An 18,498-nucleotide genomic window follows, 5' to 3' on the forward strand; every position below is an offset into this window, starting at 1 on the left:
GCGAGTTTGAGCCCCGCGTCGGGCTCTGGGCTGATGGTTCGGAGCCTGGAGCCTGTTTCCGATTCTGTGTCTCCCTCTCTCTCTGCCCCTTACCCATTCGTGCTCTGTCTCTCTCTGTCCCAAAAATAAATAAAAAACGTTGAAAAAAAAAAGAAATTTATTTTAGGCATTCCAATGTTGTTATCTAATTATTATTGATTTGCATTTTCTGAATGACTATGGATACTGATCATCTTTTTATGTACTTTTTGCCATATTTATATATTTGGTTAACTGTCTTCTAGAGCTTTTGTCATTTGCTATTGGGTTAATTTTTCTCATTACTCAGTTTATGTATTCTTGATATAATTCCTTCATCAGATATGTCATTTTCAAATATTTTATGTAAGTTTTTGAGTTGTCTTTTCATATTTTAACAGGGTTTTTATAAGAACCAATGTTTTAAATTTTGATGAAGCCCAACTTATCAATTTTTTTAATTAAATGATTTTTTTTCATTGTATCTAAGAAATATTTGCTTTATCCAAGGTCACATTATTTTATGCTATATGTTCTTCTAAAATATTTTATGTTTTGGGGGCACCTGGGTGGCTCAGTTCGTTAATTGCCTGACTTCAGCCCAGGTCATGATCTCACGGCTTGTGAGTTTGAGCCCCACATCGGACTCTTTGATGACAGCTTGGAGCCTAAAGCCTGCTTCAGATTCTGTCTCCCTCTCTCTGCTCATCCCTCAGTGACACTATGTCTCTCTCTCAAAAATAAACATTAAAAGAATTCTTAAAAATTGTTATAGTTTTGTGTTTTACTATAGGTCTAGTATACAGTTGATCCTTGAACAATGTGGGGATTAAGGACACTGACCCCCTACACAATCCAAAATCTGTGTATAAATTTTGACTCCCCCCAAACTTAACTATTCATAGCATACTGTTGACCAGAAACCTTACCAAGTAAACAGTTGATTTACACATATTTTGTATATGTATTGTATATTGAATTTTTATAATAAAGAAAACTAGAGAAAAGAAAATGTTAAGGAAATACACTACTGTACTGTATTTATCTAAATAAATCCATGTATAAGTAAACATACACAGTTCAAACCCATGTTGGTCAAGGGTCTGCTAACTGTATTATTTGGCTAGGGTGGTTATAACAAAGTACCACAAACTGGTTGGGTTAAACAACAGAAATTAATTTGTTCACAGTTCTGGTGGCTGTAAGTCTAAAATCCAGGTGTCAGCACAGTTTACTCCTTTTGATGGTTATGAAGGAATGATTTATTCCATGCCTGCCTTCTTGGCTTATAGACAGCTTTCTATGTATGTCTTTGCACATATTCTTACCTTTATGCATGTCCTTGTGTCCAAATTATTCCCTTTTGGAAGTATACTAGTCATATTGGGTTAAAGCCCACCCTAATTGACCTCATTTAATCTTGATTATATCTATAAAGACCCCATATCCAAATAACTTAATATTTTAAAGTACTGAATATTAGGACTTCAACATATGAATTTGTGATTGGCACAGTTCAACATATAACACTCCTTCTGCTCCCCTGAATTCATGTCCTTCTCACACGGAAAGTACATTTTCCCTATCCAAATATCCCCAAAGTCTTAACACATTTCAACATCAACTGTAAATCTAATACCTTATCTAAATCCATTTAAATTGGCTGTGGGTGAGATCTGGGAATGACTCATTCTGAGGCAAAATTCCTCTTCAGCTGTTACCCTGTGAAACCAGACAAGTTATTTGCTTCCAAAATAAAATGGTGATACAAGGTAATGTAAAAGTGAGATATCAGAAGGAATAAAGGGGTCAATGGGTAACAAGCAAATCAGAAACCTAACACGAGAAATTTAAGTAAATTTTAAGTCTTGAGAATGTTTTTTGGCTCCATGCTTTGTCTTCTGTGCCCACCAGATGGCAAGCCCACCCCTTTTTCCTGGATAGTGTCCTCACGTCCTCAACCTGTACCTTCTTGGCATGAGGTGGCATTGGCAGTTTCACCAGGCTCTGCATCTGTGACTCTGTCCTCAAAGTCATTCTTCCTTTATTTTGTACCATCTCTGTTTTCTTCAATTGAGGCTGTAATTTTTTTTCATGGTTTAACATTCTCAAAAACTTTGCTATCCTTTCTTGCAATTCATGAAATCCAAGCCATCAAACAAAATGTTCCTCCTCCACATATCTCTCCTATATAACCAAATTTCTATTCCTTACTTTTGCTAAGATGGTGTATTGAATCCACGAGTCATAGGCCTATTCTCTTTAGCACACAGCTGTACAACCATGCAATTGGCTTCATTTCTAGAGATACTCTCTGGTTAGGCAGAGAATTTTCCAGATCTTCAAGTTCTGGTTCCTATTTGCTCAATAATTCCACCTTTAATTTACATTTGTCATCTCTCATTTAACTATAAGTAGCAAGAAAAAACGAGGCTGCACCTTTAGCACTTTTGTTTAGTAATTTCAGCTAAATAACCCAAGTTCATTGGTTACAACTTCTTTTCATCCAATAGAATATAATTCAAAGGAGTTCTCTGCTACTCTATAATAAGGATCACATTTCCTCCCATTTCCAATAACATCTTCCTCATTTTCATTTGTGATCTTACCAGAAACATTTTTAAAACTCATATTTAAAATACTCTGTTTATGGCAAAATATGTACTCTTTAAGATGATAGAATCTTTATAACTATCCTCTCTTCTTTTTGAACTTTTACCAGAGTAACTTCCAACATTTATACTTCAACCAACAGTCCCTTCACAGCAATCTAGGCTCTTTCTAATATGCATTGTGAATTTTTTTCAGCCTCTTCTCATAACCTAATTACAAAGCCACTTCTGTATTTTTATATGTTTGTTATAGCAGAGCTCCACATCCAGGTACAAAGGTCTATGTAAATTTGTTATAGCTTCCATAACAAGTACTACAGACTAAGCAGCTTAAATAACCCAGATGTATTATCTTACATTTCTGAAGGCTAGAAATAAGAATTAAGTTTCTGGCATGAAAAGATACCCAAAATTGCTGATAATCAAGGAAATTCAAATGAAAACCACAATAAAATATCATCTTAAGCCTGTCAGAATGACTAAAATCCAAAAACACAGAAAAGGAGCAAGTGTTGGAGAGGATGTGGTAAAAAAGGAACCTTCATGCAGTATTGATAGGAATGTAAGTTGATACAGTCACTATGGAAAACAGAATGGAGGTTATTCAAAAAAGTTAAAAATAGAAATACCATATTATTCAAAAATTACACTATTGGGTATTTACCCAAAGAAAATGAAAACACTAACTCAAAAAGATACATGGACCCTCTTTTTTTGTATCAATTTTTAATTTACATTATAGTTAGTTAACATATAGTGTAATACTGGTTTCAGGATTAGAAATTAGTGATTCATCACTTGCACATAATACCCAGGGCACATCGCAACTGCCCTCCTAAATATCCATTACCAATTTAGCCCATCCCCTGCCTACCCCCCCTCCATCAACCACTAGTTTTTTCTCTATAGGTAAGAGTTTCTTATGGTTTTCCTACCTTTTTTATTCCCTTCCCATATGTTTATCTGTTTTGTCTCTTAAATTCCACATATGAGTGAAATCATATGGCATTGGTCTTTCTCTGACTGACTTATTTAGCTTAGCATAATACATTCTAGCTCCATCCATGTGCATGCAAATTTCAAGATTTAATTCTTTTTGGTGGCTGAGTAATATTTCAGTGTGTGTGTGTGTGTGTGTGTGTGTATACACACATGTATATACATACATACACACCACTTCTTCTCTATCCATTTATTGGTTGATGGATATTTAGGCTCTTTCCATAATTTGACTATTGCTGATAATGCTGGTATAAACAATGGTATGCATGTGCCCCTTCAAATCAGTGTGTTTGTATCCTCAAGTAAAAACCTAGTAGTGAAAGCACTGGGTTGTAGGGTAGGTTTATCTTTAACTGTTTCCCACAGGGGCTGCACCAGTTTGCATTCCCACCAACAGTGTAAGAGGGTTCTCCTTTCTCTGCATCCATGCCAATATATGTGTTTTCCGGTGTTGTTAATTTTAACCATTCTGACAGGTGTGAGATGGTGTTTCATTGTGGTTTTGATTTGAATTTCTCTAATGATGAGTGAGAATAGCATCTTTTCATGTGTCTGTTAGCCATCTGGATATCTTCTTTGGAAAAGTGTCTATTCATGTCTTTTGTCCATTTCTTCACTGGATTTTTTTTTGGGGTGTTGAACTTGATAAGTTCTTTGTAGATATTGAATACTAACCCTTTAGCAGATATGTCATTTGAAAATACCTTCTACCATTCTGGAGGTAGCTTTTTAGTTTTGGCGATTGTTTCCTTCCCTGTGTAGAAGCTTTTTTTGATGAAGTTTCAAAAGTTCATTTTTGCTTTTGTTTTCCTTTCCTCCAGCTACGTGTCTAGTAAGAAGTTGCTCTGGCCAATGTCAGAGAGGTTGCTGCCTGTGATCTCCTCTAGGATTTTAATGGTTTCCTGTGTCACATTTAGGTCTTTCATTTATTTTGAATTTATTTTTGTGTATGGTGTAAGGAAGTGGTCCAGTTTTATTCTTCTTCATGTTGCTTTCCAGTTTTCCCAACACCATTTGTTGAAGAGACTTTCTTTTTTCCATTGGGTATTCTTTTCTGCTTTATCAAAGATTAATTGATCATACAGTTGTGGGTTCATTTCTGGGTTTTTTATTCTGTCCCATTTATCTATGTGTCCATTTTTGCACAAGTACTATACTGCCTTGATGACTAGTGCTTTGTAATATACCTTAAAGTCTGTAATTTTGATGCCTCCAGGTTTGCTTTTATTTTTCAAGATTGCTTTGGATATTTGGGGACTTTAGTAGTTCCATACAAGTTTTAGGATTGTTTTAGCTCTGTTCAAAACACTGGTGGTATTTTGATAGGGATTGCATTAAATATGTGGGTTGTTTTGGATAGTATAGACAAATTCAACAGTTATTTTTCTTCTCATCCACAAGCATGGAATGTTTTTCCATTTCTTTGTGTCCTCTTCAATTTCTTTAGTCAATGTTTTATAGCTTTCAGAATATAGGTCTTCAACCTCTTTGGGTGGGTTTATTCCTAAGTATCTTAAGGTTTTTCGTGCAATTGTAAATGAGATTGATTCCTTGATTTCTCTTTATGTTGCTTCCTTGTTGGTGTATAAAATTGCCACAGATTTCTCTACGTTAAATTTGTATCCTGCAAATTTGCTGAATTGTGTACCACCTCTAGCAGTATTTTGGTGGAGTCTTTTTTTTCTTCCCCTCCCCCATGGTCTTCTGTTAAATTTCTCAGGATCCACATATGAGTCAAAACATATGGTATCTGTCTTTCTCTGTATGACTTATTTCACTTAGCATAACACTCTCTAGTTCCATCCACGTTGCTACAAAAGGTCATATTTCATTCTTTCTCATTGCCAAGTAGTATTCCATTGTGTATATAAACCACAATTTCCTTATCCATTCATCTGATGAATGAATATACTCCAATTTAAAAACAGAACATTACTTTCATATCCTTCCTTATCCCTGCTGAGTCCAGTAAAAATAAATTCACACAGAATATTTACCTGGGAATGTAATCTGTTTTCCAGGAATACATGGTACAGAAGATAAAATATTACATAGGTCAGTTACTCAACTCTAAACATAGATATTCCAATACAGTGGATGTGGCTTTCTCAAAACATTTTTACATAAAATTATTTTGTGCCTTCAGATGGTAGAGTTCTTAAAAGACTGAATCAACAGGCATTTAAATATTTCATCTTCTCTTCCTTATTTTACAAGAATATTTTCAATATCCTGGTTATATTTGATGATCAAACTTCTTTACAAGGACTGACAAAAATTTTCCAATTGAAAGGAATTCACTTTAAATTATCATACACATTTTCATAGAAAATTATAAATCGATATGAAGAGCTGGACTATATGGGAGAAAATGCATGATACAAAGTGTGAGATTTAAAAAGCTAAAACTGTGCAGCCACTATGGAAAGCAATATGGAGGTTCCTCAAAAAATTAAAAATAGAATTACCATATGTTTCAGTAACTCCATTACTGGGTACATACACAGAGAATACAAAAACACTAATTTGAAAAGATATATGCACACATATATGTATTGCAGTATTATTTACACTAGGAAAAATATGGAAGTAACCCAACTGTCCATTGATAGATAAATGGATAAAGAAGATGTGATATGGATTATTAATCAGCCATAAAAAAATAAAATTTTGCCATGTGCAACAACATAGATTGGTCTACATGGCATTATGCTAAGTTAAGTCAGAGTAAGACAAATTCAATATGATTTCACTCATGTGGAATTTAATAAACATAAAAAATTTAAAAAATGTGAACAAAGACAAAAAACAGAGACATATAGAACAAACTTGTGGTTTCTGAAGAGGAGGAGGTTGGAGGGATCAGTGAAATAAGTGACGGGGATTAAGAATACACTTATGATAAGCATTGAGTAATGTATACAATTGATAAATCACTATATAGTACACCTGAAACTAATATAACACTGTACATTAATTATACTGGAGTTTTAAAATAAATAAAACTACAGAAAAATAAAGTGTGTTTCTTCTACACAATAAAAACATTTTTATTTTTATTTTTTAATATGAAAAGTATTGTCAAATTGGTTTCCATACAACACCCAGTGCTCATCCCAACAGGTGCCCTCCTCAATACCCATCACCCACACTCCCCGCCCTCCCACCCCCCATCAACCTTCAGATTGTTCTCAGTTGTTAAGAGTCTCTTATGGTTTGGCTCCCTCCATCTCTAATTTTTTTCCCCCTTCCCCTCCATTTTTAAAATTAAAAGCCAGAACTGAACCTAAGTCATGATGAGAGATGATTCTGTATACATTAAAAATGACCTAATAGATGTTGTAAGTAAAATTAAAAACATGAAGGAAGACAACTTCAGTGGAAAATTCCATGTGGATTCTATAAATGAGCAAATATAAATACCTTTTCCCTAAAATTGCCAAAACTTTTCATTTTAAAATCTATATATTTCTAAATAACTGGAGTAGAATTGAGAGGTAGATGAAACATAAGTTAGTTAGATATGAGAAATCGAATAGTAAATTACAGAATGTTGAAACTACTTATGAAAAATCTGGAACTCCAAATATTGCCTTTTAATTTTGCATAATATCATCTACACACGTATTTGGCTATTTAAAGATCAATATTAATAATAGTTTACATCTATATACAGTTTACGTAAAACATATTTAATATATAATATCAATTAAACATCAGAAAATTTCTACAAAGTAGTTCAAACTAGGCTTGGATCATTGAAATAAGTATATATATTACACTATGTACAAGACACATTTATTTTATATCTATACGATATTATATATCATAGATAAAAACAAACAGAAACACAGAATAGTTTTTACATAACAGTGACTACTGCATTTTTCTATTTTATTCAAAATTAACAAAATAGAGTAGTATATTTGGCACTGAATCAACAAAATAATGCTCATTGAGCTCATATATTGTTTCTGGCTATATGATAGTTTCTCTAATACACATTATCTAAATTAGTTTTCCCAGTAATTCTAAAGGAATTGAAAGTTGTCTCATTTGGCAGATAGGGAAAGTGAAATAAGTAGAAGTTAATATCTTGGGCCATTCACATAAGTAATGGTGGAACCAGAGTTCAAGGCAAGAGTTTTCATTATAAGCTAATGTTTTAATACACTAGCTTACTTCAGGATACAATGTTTCAAACTATATTTTTTAAGTAAAAAACAATTCCTGATTCTGTTTTAAGAAATTACATTTTTTAAATAATACTTGTATTTGAGATGTTTTTGATGACAGGAAAGGTACTTTTTATAATGATATTTAGTTACTTTATGTGTGCTTAACATTTGCCATGTGAGGGCTGATACAAATGTTACCAATATTTGTAGAAAATAAACGATTATTCGTGTTTGCAAAACCAAACTTATTTTTTAAGCTTTTATTTAAATTCTAGTTAGTTAACATACAGTGTAATATGACTTTCAGAAGTACCATACAGTGATTCAATACTTCCATAAAGCACCCTGTGCTTCACAAGTGCATTCCTTAATCCCCATCACCAATTTAACCCATGTCCCCACCCACTTCCCTTCTGGTAACCATTAGTTTCTTCTCTATAGTTAAGAGTCTGTTTTTTGGTTTACTTCTTTGTATTTTTTTTCCTTTTGCTTGTTTGTTTTGTTTATTAAATTCCATATATGAGTGAAATTAAATTTTGTCTTTCTCTGAGCAACTTGTTAGCAAAATACTTAGTTTAATACTCTTAGCATAATACTCTAACTCCATCTATGTTGTAAATGGCAGGACTTCATTCTTTTTTAAGGGTAATATTCCATTGTATAAATATGCCAAACTTCTTTATCCATTCATCAGTCAATAGTTTGGCTATTGTAGATAATGCTGCTATAAACATTGGAGTGCAAGTATCCCCTTGAATTAGTATTTTTGTATTTTGAGGTAAATACATAGTAGTTCAATTGCTGAATTATAGGATAATTATTTTTAACTTTTTGGGGAACCTCCATACTCTTTTCCAGAGTAGTTGCACCAGTTGCATTACCATCAACAGTGAAGAGGGTTCTCCTTTCTCCACATCCTCATCAACACCTGTTGTTTCCTGTGTTACTGATTTTAGTCATTCTGATAGGTGTGAGAAAATATCTCATTGTAGTTTTGATTTGCATTTCCCTGTTGATGAGTGATGTTGAGCATCTTTTCATGTGTCTGTTGGTCATCTGTATGTCTTCTTTGGAAAAATGTCTATTCATGTTTTCTTCTCATTTTTTGATTGGATTATTTGGGGGGGGTGTTGAGTTTTACCAATCAAGAAAATTAAAAGGCAAGCTACAGAATGGGAGAAGATATTTGCAAATTACATATTCAATGAAAAGTTAGTATCCAAAATACATACTTTTCTTAATGTCCCCAATATCATATTTTTCCTTTTTTTATTTTTTACATGTTTATTTATTTTTGAGAAAGAGCCAGTGGGGGAGGGGCAGCAAGAGAGGGTGACGTAGAATCTGAAGCAGGCTCTGTGATGTCAGCACAGAGCTCAACATGAGGCTTAAACTCACAAAGTGTGAGATCATGACCTGAGCTGAAATCAAAAGTCAGTCGCTTAACTGACTGACCCACCCAGGCACCCCCTCCTTTTTCTATTTTTTTGAATATAATTTCAGGAATCATTCTTCAAAATCTGAGTACAATATTAGAAATAAAGTCTATTACATATTAAGCTTGCTTGATTTTTTTAAAATATGAAATTTATTGTCAAATTGGTCTCCATACAACACCCAGTGCTCATCCCAACAGGTGCCCTCCTCAATGCCCTCCCACCCCACATCAAGGATAAATGGTCTTAGAGCCCATTGTTATGGGATTAGTCTTCCCCAAATGAGCTCTTTGGTGTGAGGGCTCATTTCTCTGCCCTCTCTGTGCAGGCAGCTCCATTGCTTTTCTGGGTAACCTCCCTCCATATTTCTGACCTTCATAACATTTCATATGCAATCTCTTTTCTCTATTTAGTTGTGGAGTTTGATATATTATCCTCTGGATTGACTTGGATGTGGATGATATCTAGTTGTAACATGGTATGGGGTCAGCTCAAGGGTGTCCTACTTTGCCATCTTCCCAATCTATTTCGTCATTAGCTGTTGTTTGAGATACTTCAGTACTTTAGCAAATATATCCAGGTCCCATCAGGAAAGTTGAATTTTGCTTTATATCTCCCTCTAAATACTTGACCTATGACACTTAACTGTGAGACTATTTCCTCATCTTCAAAAGGAAGAGATTGAACTAGGTAGCTCTGAAATGTCTTTGTAATGTTAGCATATTTTGATTCTTTACTACCTTACCTTAATATTATTTTCTGAATTTGTTTGCTGATATTTTTTTCAATGATATCATACAGATAGCATTTGGTTGAAAAAATGCATAGATATTGGAACTTTCTATCTTTTCTATGAATTAAAAATATGTGGGAACTCTTGCTCATTAATTGTCTTAGTGTCATTGCATAAGACACATTTTATCTGGAATTCTGCCTATAACATATTTTGCTGACTTGTTTTTCACAATACAAATCTATATATTGTTCACAAAAATCTACTACTTGCTCTACCAATAATAAACAACAAATAATTTAATAATTGTCATACTCAGGATCCAGTCTGGATTAATAGAGTAGTTGGTGTAAATTCTGGACACTTTTCCTGATACGTCTTGGGTTATGAGGCACTCAGCCCTGGCAGTCCTTTGGTTTATTTAAATAATTCCCATCATATTTTCATCCTAGTGTTACCCTTTGATGGTGGGCAGGTCATTGAGGGTCTGGAATTCTGTAAAGCTAAATATGGCAAGAAAATCTCTGGGATCACCTATATAATGTACAAATGTATATCTTCAATTCTGAAACTAAAGCAATTTCTTTCAGATTATTTCTTTGCCATAATTTATAGATGGGCTAATGTAGTGAAACGTTCACTTCATTTGGAGTTTTCCATGCATTGTAAAGAGTACAGGATGGCAAAATAGAAACTTATTGATTATCCCAATACCTAACACAGTTAGATATTATAGGCTTTACTTACTTCCCCTTACACCTTTCATAAGGGTAAACCCTACCCTTTAGAATCAGATTCTTGTGATGATGGCAGTGATTTTCTTTTTACCACAACTAATATATGTCTTATTTTCCTTGATTTGTATTTGCATGGGAGAATAGATTTAATTGAATTCTAAAAGGCTGTGTTTTAGTTTTTTCATTTTTTCAAAATTTTATTTAAATTCTAGTTAATATGCATATGCCTGCAATACACACTGTGTTTTAAATTGGCCAGTTTTTTTTTTTTTTCCTTTTTGGCCCATGGCACCAGTGCGCCAATAGATGGTTAGGAATTTAGGCAGTATATACAAATAATTAAGTTGAATTCAGTAGATATTTTGGAGGACATTACTGGAGTATGGCTTGTTCCATTTTTAGTATACATTTTCCTATATGTCTTTATGATACTGCCTGGTATAGACTTCCTAGGAGAAACAATTTCAAATTTAAGCACTCAAATTTTCTCTTTAAGTTTTTTATTTCTACCTATTTATACCATTATACAGAGTTTTATTTTTTTTTCTTTTTTTTTTATTTATTTATTTATTTATTTATTTTTTAATATATGAAATTTACTGTCAAATTGGTTTCCATACAACACCCAGTGCTCATCCCAAAAGGTGCCCTCCTCAATACCCATCACCCACCCTGCCCTCCCTCCCACCCCCCATCAACCCTCAGTTTGTTCTCAGTTTTTAACAGTCTCTTATGCTTTGGCTCTCTCCCACTCTAACCTCTTTTTTTTTTTTTCCCTTCCCCTCCCCCATGGGTTTCTGTTACGTTTCTCAGGATCCACATAAGAGTGAAACCATATGATATCTGTCTTTCTCTGTATGGCTTATTTCACTTAGCATCACACTCTCCAGTTCCATCCACGTTGCTACAAAAGGCCATATTTCATTCTTTCTCATTGCCACGTAGTATTCCATTGTGTATATAAACCACAATTTCTTTATCCATTCATCAGTTGATGGACATTTAGGCTCTTTCCATAATTTGGCGATTGTTGAGAGTGCTGCTATAAACATTGGGGTACAAGTGCCCCTATGCATCAGTACTCCTGTATCCCTTGGATAAATTCCTAGCAGTGCTATTGCTGGGTCATAGGGTAGGTCTATTTTTAATTTTCTGAGGAACCTCCACACTGCTTTCCAGAGCAGCTGCACCAATTTGCATTCCCACCAACAGTGCAAGAGGGTTCCCGTCTCTCCACATCCTCTCCAGCATCTATAGTCTCCTGATTTCTTCATTTTGGCCACTCTGACTGGCGTGAGGTGGTATCTGAGTGTGGTTTTGATTTGTATTTCCCTGATGAGGAGCGACGTTGAACATCTTTTCATGTGCCTGTTGGCCATCCGGATGTCTTCTTTAGAGAAGTGTCTATTCATGTTTTCTGCCCATTTCTTCACTGGGTTATTTGTTTTTCGGGTGTGGAGTTTGATGAGCTCTTTATAGATTTTGGATACTAGCCCTTTGTCCGATGTGTCATTTGCAAATATCTTTTCCCATTCCGTTGGTTGCCTTTTAGTTTTGTTGGTTGTTTCCTTTGCTGTGCAGAAGCTTTTTATCTTCATAAGGTCCCAGTAATTCACTTTTGCTTTTAATTCCCTTGCCTTTGGGGATGTGCCGAGTAAGAGATTGCTACGGCTGAGGTCAGAGAGGTCTTTTCCTGCTTTCTCCTCTAAGGTTTTGATGGTTTCCTGTCTCACATTCAGGTCCTTTATCCATTTTGAGTTTATTTTTGTGAATGGTGTGAGAAAGTGGTCTAGTTTCAACCTTCTGCATGTTGCTGTCCAGTTCTCCCAGCACCATTTGTTAAAGAGACTGTCTTTTTTCCATTGGATGTTCTTTCCTGCTTTGTCAAAAATGAGTTGGCCATACGTTTGTGGGTCTAGTTCTGGGGTTTCTATTCGATTCCATTGGTCTATGTGTCTGTTTTTATGCCAATACCATGCTGTCTTGATGATGACAGCTTTGTAGTAGAGGCTAAAGTCTGGGATTGTGATGCCTCCTGCTTTGGTCTTCTTCTTCAAAATTACTTTGGCTATTCGGGGCCTTTTGTGGTTCCATATGAATTTTAGGATTGCTTGTTCTAGTTTCGAGAAGAATGCTGGTGCAATTTTGATTGGGATTGCATTGAATGTGTAGATAGCTTTGGGTAGTATTGACATTTTCACAATATTTATTCTTCCAATCCATGAGCAGGGAATGTCTTTCCATTTCTTTATATCTTCTTCAATTACCTGCATAAGCTTTCTATAGTTTTCAGCATACAGATCTTTTACATCTTTGGTTAGATTTATTCCTAGGTATTTTATGCTTCTTGGTGCAATTGTGAATGGGATCAGTTTCTTTATTTGTCTTTCTGTTGCTTCATTGTTAGTGTATAAGAATGCAACTGATTTCTGTACATTGATTTTGTATCCGGCAACTTTGCTGAATTCATGTATCAGTTCTAGCAGACTTTTGGTGGAGTCTATCGGATTTTCCATGTATAATATCATGTCATCTGCAAAAAGCGAAAGCTTGACTTCATCTTTGCCAATTTGGATGCCTTTGATTTCCTTTTGTTGTCTGATTGCTGATGCTAGAACTTCCAGCACTATATTAAACAGCAGCGGTGAGAGTGGGCATCCCTGTCGTGTTCCTGATCTCAGGGAAAAAGCTCTCAGTTTTTCCCCATTGAGGATGATGTTAGCTGTGGGCTTTTCATAAATGGCTTTTATGATCTTTAAGTATGTTCCTTCTATCCCGACTTTCTCAAGGGTTTTTATTAAGAAAGGGTGCTGGATTTTGTCAAAGGCCTTTTCTGCATCGATTGACAGGATCATATGGTTCTTCTCTTTTTTTTTGTTAATGTGATGTATCACGTTGATCGATTTGCGAATGTTGAACCAGCCCTGCATCCCAGGAATGAATCCCACTTGATCATGGTGAATAATTCTTTTTATATGCTGTTGAATTCGATTTGCTAGTATCTTATTGAGAATTTTTGCATCCATATTGATCAGGGATATTGGCCTGTAGTTCTCTTTTTTTACTGGGTCTCTGTCTGGTTTAGGAATCAAAGTAATACTGGCTTCATAGAATGAGTCTGGAAGTTTTCCTTCCCTTTCTATTTCTTGGAATATCTTGAGAAGGATAGGTATTATCTCTGCTTTAAACGTCTGGTAGAACTCCCCTGGGAAGCCATCTGGTCCTGGATTCTTATTTGTTGGGAGATTTTTGATAACCGATTCAATTTCTTCGCTGGTTATGGGTCTGTTCAAGCTTTCTATTTCCTCCTGATTGAGTTTTGGAAGAGTGTGGGTGTTTAGGAATTTGTCCATTTCTTCCAGGTTGTCCAATTTGTTGGCATATAATTTTTCATAGTATTCCCTGATAATTGTTTGTATCTCTGAGGGATTGGTTGTAATAATTCCATTTTCATTCATGATTTTATCTATTTGGGTCATCTCCCTTTTCTTTTTGAGAAGCCTGGCTAGAGGTTTGTCAATTTTGTTTATTTTTTCAAAAAACCAACTCTTGGTTTCGTTGATCTGCTCTACAGTTTTTTTAGATTCTATATTGTTTATTTCTGCTCTGATCTTTATGATTTCTCTTCTTCTGCTGGGTTTAGGCTGCCTTTGCTGTTCTGCTTCTATTTCCTTTAGGTGTGCTGTTAGATTTTGTATTTGGGATTTTTCTTGTTTCTTGAGATAGGCCTGGATTGCAATGTATTTTCCTCTCAGGACTGCCTTCGCTGCGTCCCAAAGCGTTTGGATTGTTGTATTTTCATTTTCGTTTGTTTCCATATATTTTTTAATTTCTTCTCTAATTGCCTGGTTGACCCACTCATTCGTGAGTAGGGTGTTCTTTAACCTCCATGCTTTTGGAGGTTTTCCAGACTTTTTCCTGTGGTTGATTTCAAGCTTCATAGCATTGTGGTCTGAAAGTATGCATGGTATAATTTCAATTCTTGTAAACTTATGAAGGGCTGTTTTGTGACCCAGTATATGATCTATCTTGGAGAATGTTCCATGTGCACTCGAGAAGAAAGTATATTCTGTTGCTTTGGGATGCAGAGTTCTAAATATATCTGTCAAGTCCATCTGATCCAATGTATCATTCAGGGCCCTTGTTTCTTTATTGACTGTGTGTCTAGATGATCTATCCATTTCTGTAAGTGGTGTGTTAAAGTCCCCTGCAATGACCACATTCTTATCAATAAGGTTGCTTATGTTTATGAGTAACTGTTTTATATATCTGGGGGCTCCGGTATTTGGCGCATAGACATTTATAATTGTTAGCTCTTCCTGATGGATAGACCCTGTAATTATTATATAATGCCCTTCTTCATCTCTTGTTACAGCCTTTAATTTAAAGTCTAGTTTGTCTGATATAAGTATGGCTACTCCAGCTTTCTTTTGGCTTCCAGTAGCATGATAAATAGTTCTCCATCCCCTCACTCTCAATCTAAAGGTGTCCTCAGATCTAAAATGAGTCTCTTGTAGACAGCAAATAGATGGGTCTTGTTTTTTTATCCATTCTGATACCCTATGTCTTTTGGTTGGCGCATTTAATCCATTTACATTCAGTGTTATTATAGAAAGATACGGGTTTAGAGTCATTGTGATGTCTGTATGTTTTATGCTTGTAGTGATGTCTCTGGTACTTTGTCTCACAGGATCCCCCTTAGGATCTCTTGTAGGGCTGGTTTCGTGGTGACAAATTCCTTCAGTTTTTGTTTGTTTGGGAAGACCTTTATCTCTCCTTCTATTCTAAATGACAGACTTGCTGGATAAAGGATTCTCGGCTGCATATTTTTTCTGTTTAGCAAACTGAAGATATCGTGCCAAGCCTTTCTGGCCTGCCAAGTTTCAAAGGAGAGATCAGTCACGAGTCTTATAGGTCTCCCTTTATATGTGAGGGCACGTTTATCCCTTGCTGCTTTCAGAATTTTCTCTTTATCCTTGTATTTTGCCAGTTTCACTATGATATGTCGTGCAGAAGATCGATTCAAGTTACGTCTGAAGGGAGTTCTCTGTGCCTCTTGGATTTCAATGCCTTTTTCCTTCCCCAGTTCAGGGAAGTTCTCAGCTATAATTTCTTCAAGTACCCCTTCAGCACCTTTCCCTCTCTCTTCCTCCTCTGGGATACCAATTATGCGTATATTATTTCTTTTTAGTGTATCACTTAGTTCTCTAATTTTCCCCTCATACTCCTGGATTTTTTTATCTCTCTTTCTTTCAGCTTCCTCTTTCTCCATAACTTTATCTTCTAGTTCACCTATTCTCTCCTCTGCCTCTTCAATCCGAGCCATGGTGGTTTCCATTTTGTTTTGCATTTCGTTTAAAGCGTTTTTCAGCTCCTCGTGACTGTTCCTTAGTCCCTTGATCTCTGTAGCAAGAGATTCTCTGCTGTCCTGTATACTGTTTTCAAGCCCAGCGATTAATTTTATGACTATTATTCTAAATTCACTTTCTGTTATATTATTTAAATCCTTTTTGATCAGTTCATTAGCTGTTGTTATTTCCTGGAGATTCTTCTGAGGGGAATTCTTCCGTTTGGTCATTTTGGACAGTCCCTGGAGTGGTGAGGACCCGCAGGGCACTTCCCCTGTGCTGTGGTGTATAACTGGAGTTGGTGGGCGGGGCCGCAGTCCGACCTGATGTCTGCCCCCAGCCCACCGCTGGGGCCACAGTCAGACTGGTGTGTGCCTTCTCTTCCCCTCTCCTAGGGGCGGGATTCACTGTGGGGTGGTGTGGCCCGTCTGGTCTACTTGCACACTGCCAGGCTTGTGGTGCTGGGGATCTGGCGTATTAGCTGGGGTGGGTAGGCAAGGTGCACGGGGGCGGGAGGGGCGGGCTTAGCTCGCTTCTCCTTAGGTGATCCACTTCAGGAGGGGCCCTGTGGCAGCGGGAGGGAGTCAGATCCGCTGCCGGAGGTTTGGCTCCGCAGAAGCACAGAGTTGGGTGTTTGCGCGGAGCGAGCAAGTTCCCTGGCAGGAACTGGTTCTCTTTGGGATTTTGGCTGGGGGATGGGCGGGGGAGATGGCGCTGGCGAGCGCCTTTGTTCCCCGCCAAGCTGAGCTCTGCCGTCCGGGGGCTCAGCAGCTCTCCCTCCCTTTGTCCTCCAGCCTTCCCGCTTTCTGAGCAGAGCTGTTAACTTCTGACCTCCCAGACGCTAAGTCGCGCTTGCTGTCGGAACACAGTCCGTCCGGCCCCTCCGCTTTTGCCAGCCCGACTCGGGGGCTCTGCTTGGCCGGCGAGCCGCCCCTCCGCCCCGGCTCGCTCCCGCCAGTCCGTGGAGTGCGCACCGCCTCGCCGCCCTTCCTACCCTCTTCCGTGGGCCTCTCGTCTGCGCTTGGCTCCGGAGACTCCGTTCTGCTAATCCTCTGGCGGTTTTCTGGGTTCTTTAGGCAGGTGTAGGTGGAATCTAAGTGATCAGCAGGACGCGCGGTGAGCCCAGCGTCCTCCTACGCCGCCATCTTCCGGAACTCCCCATTATACAGAGTTTTAAAAATAATTGCTTCGGGGCGCCTGGGTGGCGCAGTCGGTTGAGCGTCCGACTTCAGCCAGGTCACGATCTCGCGGTCCGTGAGTTCGAGCCCCGCGTCGGGCTCTGGGCTGATGGCTCGGAGCCTGGAGCCTGTTTCCGATTCTGTGTCTCCCTCTCTCTCTGCCCCTCCCCCGTTCATGCTCTGTCTCTCTCTGTCCCAAAAATAAAATAAAAAATGTTGAAAAAAAATTAAAAAAAAAATAATTGCTTCATATCAATACAAAAGAAAGTAATTATACTACAGGGGGTGGTATACATTCAGAGGTTTCATGCCATGTTTTCATTTATTTGGTCTCTCAATGTAAAAGCATAAGGAAGGTAAAAGGTAGAAAGAGAATCTGAAATAATCCTCCCCCATCTTTCCCCCTCACTTCTAAGATAATTCTCACAGCCACATCAGTTCATCCTTTAGCAGAAGTCCCTACAGTAATACTCACTGGAAAGTATTTTCATCAAGTATTTCACAGATTTTCTTCTGACAATATTATTTTAGATGGAATTTAATATACATTTAATGATTTTTTTTTAGTTTTAAACTATCCATTGTAAGATGTAGTAATAACAGGAGTTGAAAATTACTTTGCTAAAGGATATTATTCATAAATTAGACATGGGTTTTTCTTTGGCTTGTGCTATGCAGAACAGACCTGTTAAACAAATGTATACAGCTTTCAGTTACATTAAGAAATGGTCCCCATTATAAAAAGAATGGTTCTGATTTTAGGTATAACAGCTGCAGCAATGGCTGAGGCAATGAAACTGCAGAAGATGAAGCTTATGGCAATGAACACTCTTCAGGGAAATGGAAACCAAAAAGGGGCTGAATCAGAGCCTGATGATCTTAATTCTAATACAGGTGAGTGTCTTCAGGATTACAAAGCAGGTGAGTCTTACTAAAATATTCTGAGATTGGAGAGAGGAGGGATGAGGGAGAGAAGAGAGAATCACTTGTATATGTTGATTAAAAGCAGTTACTGCAGAAGGATGCTTAGTCCTCCCTCTAATTAGTACAGTGAAACTAGAAAACCATTACAGGTTATAATTACATTCCAGGAAACATTCAGTTATCTTCATTTTTTTGGTAGTGGAATTAATTACTAATTTTTATAGTGATATTTTACCTTCTGCCTGTGAAAGGATGTTCCCTTCAGTTTCAGCCTATGCTTCTTACTTCAGCTTTCTCTAAACAATCTGCCACTTACAGGCATGTCTGAGAAT

General features: G+C 36.9%; 1 protein-coding gene across 1 annotated transcript in view; it reads left to right on the forward strand.

Annotated features, from left to right (window-relative positions):
- The window catches only part of DACH2 (dachshund family transcription factor 2), a 748,066-nt gene that overhangs the window by 496,754 nt on the left and 232,814 nt on the right, over positions 1-18,498 (forward strand). Inside the window, exon 4 of the mRNA XM_058712506.1 lies at positions 18,005-18,136. Coding sequence (XP_058568489.1) covers positions 18,005-18,136 — 132 coding nt within the window. The remainder of the gene's footprint in view (positions 1-18,004; positions 18,137-18,498) is intronic.

This window comes from Neofelis nebulosa, chromosome X, assembly GCF_028018385.1.
Source record: "Neofelis nebulosa isolate mNeoNeb1 chromosome X, mNeoNeb1.pri, whole genome shotgun sequence".
NCBI lineage: Eukaryota > Metazoa > Chordata > Mammalia > Carnivora > Felidae > Neofelis > Neofelis nebulosa.